The 12,438-nt window shown below is 43.7% G+C and overlaps 1 protein-coding gene across 9 annotated transcripts in view; it reads right to left on the minus strand.

Moving 5' to 3' along the window:
• Positions 1-12,438, minus strand: part of Kiaa1217 (KIAA1217 ortholog) — a 294,129-nt gene that overhangs the window by 39,027 nt on the left and 242,664 nt on the right. For 5 of the 9 annotated variants that reach the window (XM_028764807.1, XM_028764809.1, XM_028764808.1 and 2 more), the window contains 2 exons: positions 5,146-5,250; positions 4,570-4,619 (listed from right to left, as the gene is read on the minus strand). In XM_028764807.1, coding sequence (XP_028620640.1) covers positions 4,570-4,619; positions 5,146-5,250 — 155 coding nt within the window. The remainder of the gene's footprint in view (positions 1-4,569; positions 4,620-5,145; positions 5,251-12,438) is intronic. The other 4 variants (XM_028764815.1, XM_028764814.1, XM_028764810.1 and 1 more) reach the window with 1 other exon arrangement.

The raw sequence follows: 12,438 nt of genomic DNA on the forward strand, positions 1-12,438 counted from the left end.
CTCTCTCTCTCTCTCTCTCTCTCTCTCTCTCTCTCTCTCTCTCTCTCCCTCCCTCCCTCCCTCCTTCCCTCCCTCCCTCCTTCCCTCCCTCCTCTGGGAGCTTTGTGATGACCCAGGCTGGCCTTGCAGGACAGAGACTTGTTATTGATTTACACACTCTGTAATGGTTATTAGTAGAGGCCTGTCTTCCTGTTATGGCTCAGCAACCGGGATGCAGAGCTAGTGGCACACCAAGTTCTTCACACTGGGGTGACTGTCCAAAATCAGCTGTTCCATTGCTTCCAAGGAACCCCAGAAGGCCAGCACTTTTGGTTATTAACACTGTCACCAGTCAAGACTTGAGAAACTTGTACATGTCCCTTTCTTTCCCTTACGCACATACCAAAGTCACCCTCAGAAAAGTCAGCATCTGTCATTTGGGCAGCTGTTGAGAAGACTATTTTCCATGATAGGGGTGTAAAGGAAGAGGATACCCAGTGACATCTCTCACTATGGCAGCATGTCATAATCAACTTAGTGTCTTCCAAGGTCAGGTGTTCTGACAGGGAACAGCTATCAGTTTCAAGTTGTTGCTTTAGAATCAGCCAACATCTGCCTTTTTTGTAGGTACGGGTGCATGTGTAGAGGCATGACAATTTTCCCAACATTACACTATATAACAGCCAGATAGTAAATGGAACCACAGAGGTCTCTTTCTGGTTAAAAAAAAAAAAAAAAGGGACACCCTGTTAGTCAGTCTGCTCTGCCAGCTCCTCACCTAAATGAAGGTCTAGTGCTTCTACATATCTGTGTCCTTGCATGTTCATCACCAACCTTATTTACTTATGTTTGTGTGCCTACATGTGTGTGTGCATGTGTGTGTGCATGCATGTCAGTTTCCTCCTTCCATATTTCAGTGGGTGCTGGGATCCAACTTGAGTTGCCGAGTTTGTGCAACACGCACCTTTACCTGCTGAGTCAACTCTTAGAAGTGGCTGACTCCAGTCCACATGCTTTTTGTTAATGAATGCTGAATGCTGACAATGGGCTTCAAAAAACACATTTTCAAAAATCAATTTCTTAATGGAATCTAAAGTTGTTTAAAAATACATCTTTATCAATAACTTCTGGTTCCACCATGGGCTTGAGTCCTATCGATACACTGAAATGGTTGTTCACAAAGTGGCCAGTGATGGAGTAATCAATGGCGACTCTCTGGGGAGCATGACTTCATTCAGCACACCATTGGTCCATGTTGTCTGTCAGTCACTTCTCTCCTTTCCTGTCACACTGAAATGTCCACCCCTTGCCTTCTTCCCTCTCTGCCGTCCTTGTCATCAGTCTCTTCTCTGAATCCAGCCTTTGAGAGCTTTCTGTCCTAAGCCTACCCTTCTGCTCTCAGGGGCAATTACGTCCTCTTCTGCCACCTGCCCAGCCTCCTTCCCTCCCCCAGCCTACATTTATCTTTGGAGCCACATACCAATGGCTTCACGTCACCACCAGCCTTTCCTACCAGCAGATCTAACTCGTTACCTCCACTTGCCTCCCCACACTGCTTTCTGTCTCTCTCCATTTGATTTTAGCCAAGGTCACTTTATTCACTGAACAAAGCAAGCCAAGGTCACTTAATTACTTAGGCCAGAACCTGGCCATTTTCACGAGCCATGTTTCCATGTATTACCTCAAACAAGCAAGTGACTTAACTGTGTTCTCTCTGTACATGCTTAAATGGTTCTTGGTGCTACCTGGCAGGCGAAGGAAGTCAGCACCTATGATTGCTTAGCCTACTGTCTGATGAAGATTAAGCCTTACTGCCCTTGACTGAATTAGATCTCTGAGAAGAATGGCATAAAGAACCATCTTCTCTGTCTCCATCGACAGTCTCAGCACTGGAGGTGACCCAACAACTAGCAAGAATCTATAGTAAAGGCCCCAAGATGTAGACTCAGGACGGAGAAGATCTAGTTGCTGGGGACTCCAAGTAGGTTCCCACTCACAGTAGAGCCATAAGACCTGGGGTTGGTATGCCACACACCCAGGTGGGTAGTCACATTCAGTTTCTTGCCAAGCCTAGTAGTAAGAGACAACATACAGTTTCCCCCCAGAATCTTACTCCTTTTTGTATACTACTCTAGGTAATTGATCTTGATTAGTTATATCTTAAAATCATTATCATAAATGTCATTGATGATGATGATGATAATGTATGTGTTGGTGGCTTGAGGAGTGCATATGACATAGCATTCAGTCTCAGGTCACAGCACACTCTGGAGTCTGTTCTCTCCTTCTAACTTTATGGGGGTCCTGGGGATTGTTATCGGCAGGCTTGTCCAAGTGCCTCTACCCACTGAGCGCTCACTGGCCCTTACTTAGTTAGATCTCAATAGGAATCTTAACAAGTGTGCATACGATGTGAACTTATGATGTACTTTGTTGTGATAGAACTAATACTGGAGGGAGGTTTAGGAAAACTGTCATTAGCTTGGGGACTCTGAGCATCTTAACTTACGGCGAGCCTACTTCTCTCCCTATAAGATACGAATAGCAGGATCTTTCTCATAGGACTAGCTGTGTTAGCTGAGATAATAAACAATGTAACACATATACAGTATGCTTCAGAAGTGGGAGATGCCTTCTGCTCCCTCAGGTCTAAAGTAAATTACATATTTCTAATGCAACCAGAAAGTCTGGATTTCATTTGTGTTGGTTGACCTTTGCCCAAATGAGTTCCTTGGCTTCTATATAAGTCTGTTATTTGTCTGTACACAGGGATAACACTGCTTTTCTTATAGTTTACTTTCTAGGATTATGGAAGAATTAATATACTTTGTGCACGGTACAGGCTGCTATGGCAACTAAACCCCCGTGGGCAATGTCTAGCCTTGATACATTCATTAGAAGGAAAAAGACCAAACTGGGCAGAGATACGAGAGTGAAAATCACTCACATTGCTAATGGCATTGCCAATCTCCTAGGCTTTTCAGAAAACATGTGGCCACTACCACCGTCTGTCCCCCATAATTACTGATCACAAACTTGGAAACATAGCCAAAGAAACTACACTTGCTTTTTCTTTTCTGCTTTGCTCAATAATGGCATTTATGACAATTTCAAAGTGAAGAAATCAAATAACTGGTGTTATCTTTCAAGGGACTGGGCTATCACAGCGTGAAAAAATGAGATAGAAGAGTAGGGATATGAACTGTATGTCACATGTGTGTGGCTGTGTGCTCTGTTTCCTTATCTGCAACAAGGAAATAAAAATGATACCTACCATGGGGATAGACAGTAATGGGTTAACGCATGAGCAGTGCCAGGCACACAGGAAGCACTCCCAAAACATTTCCTTATTTACTACATATTCTATAGCTATCTAGAAGATGTCAAAGCTTACAGACCTGCATGTGCACATTGATCAGGATGACGATCATTTCCAGAGTGGATTTCAGAGGCATTGAAGGCTTTAGTGGTTAGTAGTTTCACTTTATCCTCTTAAGTTCATAATAAATAAGGAAATGAGTGAATTAATATCGCCAAAGCAAACTGGCAATTGCTCTGAAGACAAGTTTAGTGATTTCTATGAAACAACTGCCGGAGTTCAGCCCAGGCCATGGATTGATTTCTAAGTCAAATGCTGGAGAAACATCCCATAAAACTGAGTGCTAAGCTTTGCTCAGCCTGAGCGGAGCCAGAGGTGGTGGTGGTGGTGGTGATGGTGGGGTTAAACCTATGTTCCTAATCCTATCCACATTCCTCTGCTGCATGAAACTAGATGTGGCTTCCCCCAAATAAGGGGTTTCATACAATTGGCTGTTTGCTTCTGTAGAGCCTCAGCAAGTGAGCACACTCCTGCCTTGATCTGTTTCTAACCCAGCAGGCAGGAAGACAGCATAGTCTGCCGAGAGGCTTGTTTAGGGACCACAGGATCCAGCTGTCACCACATTGAGATGTGATGACACCAGGAAGGTCTGCTAGTGATAAAAGTCAGTTCTCCTTTAGGAGAATGCTAGCATTTAAAAGGAAAGCCCTAACTCACATTCATCTTCTTTTCCCGTCTAGACTTTTATAAGTGGTTACTTATTCCCATTCACTCTTGTTCATTTCCACTCCACCCACGTTAACATCCTTCCCCAGAGTGGAATCTCCCAATGGCTTCACGGTACACTTAAGGGACATGTAAGTTGCCTTTACCTAGAAGGATCCTTACCCTTACCTTTTGCTAAGTTCTAGGTACCCTTGGTACCCCTCACCTTTCCAGGGAGATGCAAGCCCTGTTGTATCCCTTAATTCTTGAGATTCAATACACATACATTTTCAACTTTACTGTGGATTCTAAGTTCTAAGCAGTCAGACCCGTGTTTTACATTCGCCATATTCACTCTATACACCAGTACCAGGAGTGGAAGTAAGGACATGTGAGTAGAGTGGATGAATGGCCGATAAAGGTAATTTCCACACTGTAGGAAGCTGCAGTAGCTATGGTGATTTCCCTGAAATCATACAAGTTGACTTAGAGAAACACTGGGTACTTGTGAAGCCAGCCAGAGCTAACTGAAACTCATGGCCTCCAGAGCTCCCGGGAACACTCACCTGCACCATCTGCTTGGTTCCTGTTAGCTGTGGCTTTCATCATTTTCTCACTGAATAAAAGAAAATAATAAAAAAAGAGAGTCAACTCTCCAGTTTTTAAAGCGCCACTATCTTTCCTCAACTCTTAAGACTTAGCGGTGATGAAGTAAGCAATGAAGGTGTTTGACATCAGCACCATGACTGCCCGCGATGCAGAAGGCTTTCCAGGTGTGTGCTGACACAGGTAGGATGCAGCTGGACACACAGTGATTTTCAGATGATGGCGTGGATGGGAGTAACAGGAACTGCTCAGCGAGTAGTCCATGAAGCCACATGCACTGGGAAGTCCTTCGACCCTTCTTGGGCCAAAGTGTTACCTTTGTCCAAGAATTACCAGGAAGGAAATAAAAACAAAACAAAACAAAACAAAACAAAACAAAACAAACAACCCCCACACCATAATTTATAAAGAAGTAAACAGGTCAGCCCTAAAATGATCATGAAGGAACAAATTTCACTGAATGAATGGCCGTAATGATTAAAGAGAAGCGGCTTGAATTATTTTTTTGCTGCATGGCTTGCTTTTTTTTTTTTTACCTAGACGCCTCTTTGCTACTACTTGTAATGGGCCCTTTAAAAAGCGCAGACTGAACAAGGCCAGTTAGACTGGCAATCTGCTTCTCCATGGCTTGCATCCTCTCTCTGCAAAACAAGAGAATTGTTTGTTAAAGCTCTGTTGACTTTCAGACTGGTTCTTCTGGGTGAACGATCTACCTGAGGGTTATAAAAGGCACCACCCAGTAGGCGGCCAAAGTCCACTCAAACCTGGAGACTGTAGATCCTCAGTGAAGGCCAAGATTTACTGAAAAGTTGAGAGAGGAGACAGTGACCTCACAAGAAAGACAATGCACAGGCCATCAGCGGCCTCCCGGAGAACGGCATCACGCTCAGATGTTCATGCATCACGTGTTTTTCAACCTCCTGACCCTGTTTTGTTGTTTGCTTTGCATGAGAGCAGACCTTGGTGGGACTGGTGGCGCTCTGGGCCAGGCCCTGCATTCCTACATGCCTCTAAGCTGTTCTTTGCAGCTGGGAAGCTGCAGGCTGGTTTGCGGGTGAATGATGGATATATCTGTTATACATGTAGTTAGACTTGTTTCATAGCCCAAGGGCAGACAAACAAGTGCCTCTTTCCAACACCTTGGAGGATACAATCAAAATCAACTTTAGTTGGGGAGTAGACGATGCTCAGTCTAATGGTGTTGCCTTAGCCTGAGGATTTTACAGGATCAAAGAAGAAAAATATACTCAATAACTCAATCATGAGCACACTAATAAAAATCCCCTTAGTTACTGCTATGGCCAGGTGCTGTACCTTTCTCTTCAAGACTACCTGATGCTACAGTCGGGTTTTTGAAACAGGTTCACATTTCTGCATCTTAGACAATGGGTATATCATGGAAACATGTGATGGTGATCAATAGGTGTAGAATAAGAATTCTACAAACAGCACACTCATACAATGTGGCTCTCTAGTGCAAGCCAGCTGCTTAATCTGGTACTTTATGGAGCTAGAATAGCAATCCATCCTTTCACTACAGAAAAGCAACTGGTGAGTTTGAGCTCATGGAGAGACAGGAAATCTGTATCCTGAACTTTGTGGCAATCAAGAGTATCCTTGAGTTTTGAGGTCTTAAGTGTTGCCTTTGGGCTAAAATCTTTAATGCCTAATTAATTACTAAGTTAAGCTTTGCAACTGCCAGCTTCTGACTCGACAAGTCCACGTGCTTTCACTGATGGTGAAGTTATGACATGACGTTTCTTGTACATATGTCATGAAGTATAGGTAGATAATGGTTGCAAAAGCAAGCACCCCCACCAAGCTAGGTAAGTCTGAATGGTATGATCTCTGTTCTACTGGGGTAGAAATAACCTCAAATGCCAAGTATGGACTCACGTCTCCACAGACTGACTGCAGATACGTCCAGACACAGCAGTGGATGCTAATCTCAGACATCACTGAGTACTTGGCCTCCTCTTTACCATAAAAGGGTCAACAGGTCAAGGAAAAAGGATATAAACATTTCAAATAAGGAAATCAGGTTAGTAAAAACCTGCCAGAAATCCCATGTTTATTGGTAAGTCACAGTAGCATCTCAGAAGTGACAAGAGCAGTGGTTGGTCACAGTGTCTGCCATGTAGGAGACTCACGCACACAAACACTTGGGAAATGGCTTTCTTTGGGGGGGGAGGGATGCCAGTACTGAGTGAAAGTTGGTTAGCCCTATCACTCACTGCACAAAAGAGGAAGAGAAATGCAAGGTACAGGCAGGTACACAGCTACAAGGAATAATCAAGACTCTGCTAAGAGGGAGAGGGGAAGAAGAAATCTCTCTAGTGGATCACTGGCTACGGATGCAATATGGATCCACTGGCCCTGTGACACTGGCTATGAATATAATGCAGATCAGGGCTAAGTCAATGTTCTAGTCAATCTGTTGTTGGTCAAAAATCATTCACTACCTTGTCTTACAAGAGTGGGTGGCAGTGCATTAAAAACCAAACCAAACACCTTGGATGTAGGACCTTGTCTTTAACTGTATCATTACCAAGGACAGAATTACAGAGCATCATAGCAGGGGCTGGGTGTGACCTGCGATGGCCTACAGGGCTTCCTTGCATTTTCTTTGGCTCAGTGGGAGTTGGACTTCTCCACTAAGCTTCCCCTTGATAATGGTTTTTGGGTGCAGATGGAGAAATACAATTCTTCAATTGCATTCCACTGTCTGTCTCTTCAGGGCTGATAGCAACACACATGTAGAAGTGTCTGGCATGAGAATTTAGATGCTTAGAGCAAAAGCATAAGTATCTACATGCTTGGTTCTGTATATAGTAACCAGGAGTTAGGGCTTGAATACTCCCTGGGTGGTTTCTTCCAGGCTATGGCATCAACAGAGATACTAGGGAGGAGATGCCAAGTCAGATATTGCTGGTAGCTCTTTGGCATCCTTCCTGCATCTTATAGACACTTGAACCTGACAGTAGAAGGGTCACAATTCTCCCCCACTTCCACATGAGATCAATGTGGTGCAGGCAGTGACAGACAGACAGCACAGCAACCACAAATGTGTGCACCAATGTCTCAGACTGTGAAAATACAATTCTTTTGACACATGGTAATGAGAAAACTTCTTCCTTCCCATTTAATCACCAAAGTGTTTCTGGTTTCAGGATTCATTTGAGGGAGATTATCTGATTTATAAATTCATAAATAAGATTGTCTTTCCATTTCATGGTTGGTAATCTGGAAACAATTTTATGGTTTAACTAAATTACAGCAACTGGAAACTTATGCAGCCTTCTCCCGTGATGAAATGTTATGATGTGTGCTTAATGTGAAAAGGGGAAAAAAATAAGACAAATGTAGTGGAAGAAGAGAAATTAAACACGACCCTGTCATTTTACTACAGTGGCAATTCTGCATGATAACCATCAGAATATTAAGGACGCTTAGGCTAATTCTTGCCAATTTCACTTGGTTTAAGGTATTATGGGTTGGTGTAATTACTGTCAAAAAGATGGTTCAAAAATGATTTCATAAAGCATTTTATATCATTCCATCAACTGTATTTATGTGATGTGTAGAGACAGTTAACTAGTCATTTAATGCTGCAAATCAGCTTGGCTGCAGCAATCTGTTTAAGGTCCAAATATAACATGAATAAAAAGAAAAAATCAAGGAAAATTCAGGGCAAGGGCAGTTCCCATCATTGATCAGCTCCCGACTGACGTCATCCCTCCCTGCCCTGGTCTGTGTGTGCAGGGGAAGCAAACGCCCATACAGTCAGAGGGCTGCCCTCTCTACCTTCGGAACAGAAGGAAGAAAACCTTTTATGTTTGGGGAAATACTTTTAGCCAGTGAGTTCATTTATGTGATTTTTTTGACTCAAGTTTCACCTTTAACCTCTTTTGATTACAGACATGTCTTTGTCAGGAAGGAAACCTCCTTTAGCTTGGATACGTTTCTTATCTTGGTATAGTTAAGCAAACTTATATCAATTAGGAACCAAGCTAACACCAGACCGAGTAAAGACCATTAATTCTTTCTGGTGAATCCCAAAGGCTATGTGCAAGCATGTGTGATGAGCCTGTGCACGTGCACATGTGTGTGCATGCGGATGGAAGCCCAAGGTTGATGCTGAGTATCTTTTAGAGTCGCTCTCCACCTTATTTTCTGAGTTTCTCAATGACCTAGGAGCTCATTAATTCAGCTAGGCTGGGTAGCCAATGAGCTTCAAGGACCCACCTGTCACTGTATTCTCCAGTGACAGGATTACAGAGGCACTCAGCCTGTTCTTATGTGTTTGCTGGCTTCTCTTAAGTCAGGTCTGCATGTTCCTGTGACAGATGAACTGAGCCATCTCCCCAGCCCCCAAAGAATACTGTTTTAAGATACAAGAAGGATATAGAGGAGCTTGCTGAAACCAGTCAAGTAAGCTAATGTGCATCAGAAACTCAGCCTTCCTTAGGCAGTTCCCTATCTTTAAAAATAGCTTCACAGGACAGTAACAACTATAGGAACTAAGACTGCTATTCTAAGAGTACTAAGTGATCCCTAAATTCACTTCTGGGTCTAATATTTTTAGATTAGATTTAGATTTGTTGTTCTTCCTCCTTGATATCACTGGGGTCTATGGTTATTTGATAAAAGCTTGGTTTCCAGTCAATGGCATTGCTAGGAACTGCTGGGGCCTAGCAAAAGAAAGCCATCAATGGGGAATACTTTTGAAGGATATGTTGGGACCCTGGCTTCTCCTTGAGTTTCCTGTGTGCCAGGAGGTAAGTGGCTTCAGTTCACCAAAGCACCCCAAGTCATGCTGATCTGTCTCGCCATAGCACTGTGCTAATCAACCCAACCAACTGCAGGCTACAGTCATGATCCAAAATGAATCAGGATTTTCAAGGTGTTTAACTCAGGCATTTAGTTACAGCGATGGAAATCTGAACAACATGTATTATTAGCGCTCTCTCTCTCTCTGTCTCTCTCTCTCTCTATCTCTCTCTCTCTCTCTGTCTCTTCTCTGTCTCTCTCTCTCCTCCAATAATGTGAGAATAGTTAGTAAGCATAGGCTGTGGGGACTACCAACATGAGGGCCCATTGTTTCTGCACAGGGCATTCCACAAGACCAGTGTCCCTGCAGGTAGAACACTGACAGAATTAAATCCTTATTATTACAAGAACTGAAGTCATTTTTCACAGTTGGATAGCAAATAGGTTTCAAGCCCTTGCATGTTCACACCCTGTCTCTATGGTATGAGAGGAAACACACCCTAGTTAATTAAAGATACTCTGAAGGGATGGAGTCAACAGAACATCAGAATCGAGGTTCTCTTGCTATGCTTGAAGCCTTGCAGGTAACTAATCTACTCACTTTCCATTTCTGCTCGAAGTTACCCTAATGGGACAAGCTAAGCAATTACGACACCACTCCTGAATCTCTGAATCACCTCTGCTTCTCACTGAGGCACCTAGGCTCATGGAGGGGATATGGATGGAGCTAGCCATTAGAGTCTATTATCCACCTGCCCTCTGCTTCTGGAATGAGCAGGAAGGCTAGGTATGGTTTGTCCCACTGTGGCTTCAGCCATCTCAACATGTTCCCTGCTTCTGAATTAGAATTATTTGAAAGGATCTGAGAAGCACTAGGGGACAGGCAAGCAAATTTGAGGGGCAATTTAAAAGAGAAGTGATTTAGTCTGTTTCACAGTTTGAGAAAGTACAGTCCACGGTGTGAGAAAGACCTCCAGAATTCACAGTGGTGGGAGCATGTCTCTGTAGACTTCACACCTCTTGACAGACAGAGTCAGACAGACAGGTGGCCAACAAGCAGGGCAGTGACACAACCCTTCATTCAGCCTGCCCCCTAGCAACCAATTTCTTCCAGCCTGGTCTCTTCTCCTAAAGGTTCATAGCTTTCTGAAACAGTGCCACCAGCTAGGGACCAAGTGTTCCTATGAGCCTGGTGTGTGTGTGTGTGTGTGTGTGTGTGATTGTTTCATATTAAAACCATATACAACCTTATTCCAATCTGCCATCTTTTGTAGCTTTAAGATCCATACCAACAAGCTTTATAGAAGCCTGACATTTCAGATTCTTAAACACTTTTTCTGTTGTGCTGTGACTTCAGCTTCCAACCTGGAATGGCTTTACTGTCTAGACCTGAAACTTCCAAATCATCTTTAAGCACATTGGTCTTTTATTCTCATTGGGTGCCTTAGTCATACAGACTTCTCTTTACACAGCCTTTCCATCTTGCTGTCAGCCATCAGTACTGTCTAGACAGTCCCTGAGGATTTTCTTGTTTCTTATGTTTGCTAAAGTTTAGATCAAAGGCATTGGTCCCAAGGCTATGACCTGGGGCTGTTATAATATGTCTCATATGTCCTGGTGGGGCATTTGTGGTGGAGGAGACCTTTTCAGTGGCAATGATGGTCATCAAGGTGGGGTTAGGGCTAGGTGGAAAGGAAAGGAAGGGACAAGAATCATGATATCCCCTTAAAGTATATGCCTCCAATGGTTTAACTTCTTCCCCCCTCCCACCCCGTCTCCAACTCCTTAAGGATCCATCACTTCCAGCAACACCACAAGACCAAGTTTTTAACAGGTGCCTTTTGGGAATGTTTCAGATTCAAATTATAATAGAACCTAGAGTGGATACTACTACAACCTGTGTCCCCAGTCCTGTCAAGACTCTCTTGCTTCTAGGCTCTTTGCCAGCCTTCCAGATCAGATGTTAGGCTGGCTTTAACTTTCTGATTGTCCGAGGAGAGCAACAAATGACAAGACATGGCCCCCATGACACTTCTAAATCTTACAATATCATTCTCTATTGGCTTCAAGGAGATGGGTGTGGTATGTCTCACTAGGCAGCCATGTTTTCCCTAGCCAGATAAAAGACAGGGGCTAAATCAATGGTGTTTATCTAAAATGCACAGCATGTGACAATATTACCATTGTTGTCGATGTCACAATGCTTATGATTGAACCTGGGGGTCTTTATACTGTGTCCGGGTGCTACACCTGCACCCTGTACTGAATTTATGATGCACAGAGATACACACATATGTTGAGAAGTCTAGATTGAAGGTAAGCCTGGAGTCCCATTTGTGGATGAGGGTAAAAGGCTGTTTATACATGCACTGAGATGCCAAGAGAATCCAAGTCTACAGTTTGATTTGAGGAGGAAATGCCAGAGTTGGTGGTGTCTCCTCTAGCCCTTAGTTCTTCACTGACTAGAAACCCATGTTGTTCGTTTTTCTCAAGGCTATGGGAGAGGGCCGATTATCAACTCCAAGTTCACCCTGGCAAAGACTTTGGGTGTAGGCCCCATGACAGGAAATGAGGACTCATGACACACTAATGTTCTTCTCTTGATTCCAGGCTTCAGATAGCCTGAAGGGGGACATGGGGAGTTACACCCAAACTAAGATTGTGTGGAGTGCTTCTGTCCTTGACTCTCCAAAAAGAGCTCCCGGATGAAGAGTAAGAAGTCAGCTAGAGATGAAACTCTTCCCGAGAGCTGGCGTTTGAACAAAACACCAAGGCTGGAGGGAGTGGGCGGGGCACAGACTGACAGCTCTAATGTGGGCGAATGGGCGGGGCACAAAGACTGACACCTCTAATGTGGGCTCTAGAGGAAGCACAGCCATAGCAAACCAACTGCGTAACGTCAGCAAAAACACAGACCAGAAATTGATCTAAACTTGTGTTCCAACTTATATCGGTATAACTTCTTTCCTTTACAAACTCAACAAACATTTATGTTTTAGGCACCAACGGCACAGAAATGATGAGTTTACATACCTCCCCCTCCAACCTCCATGCCGGCA

This window comes from Grammomys surdaster, unplaced genomic scaffold (assembly GCF_004785775.1).
Source record: "Grammomys surdaster isolate TR1022 unplaced genomic scaffold, NIH_TR_1.0 146, whole genome shotgun sequence".
NCBI classification, from domain to species: Eukaryota; Metazoa; Chordata; class Mammalia; order Rodentia; family Muridae; genus Grammomys; species Grammomys surdaster.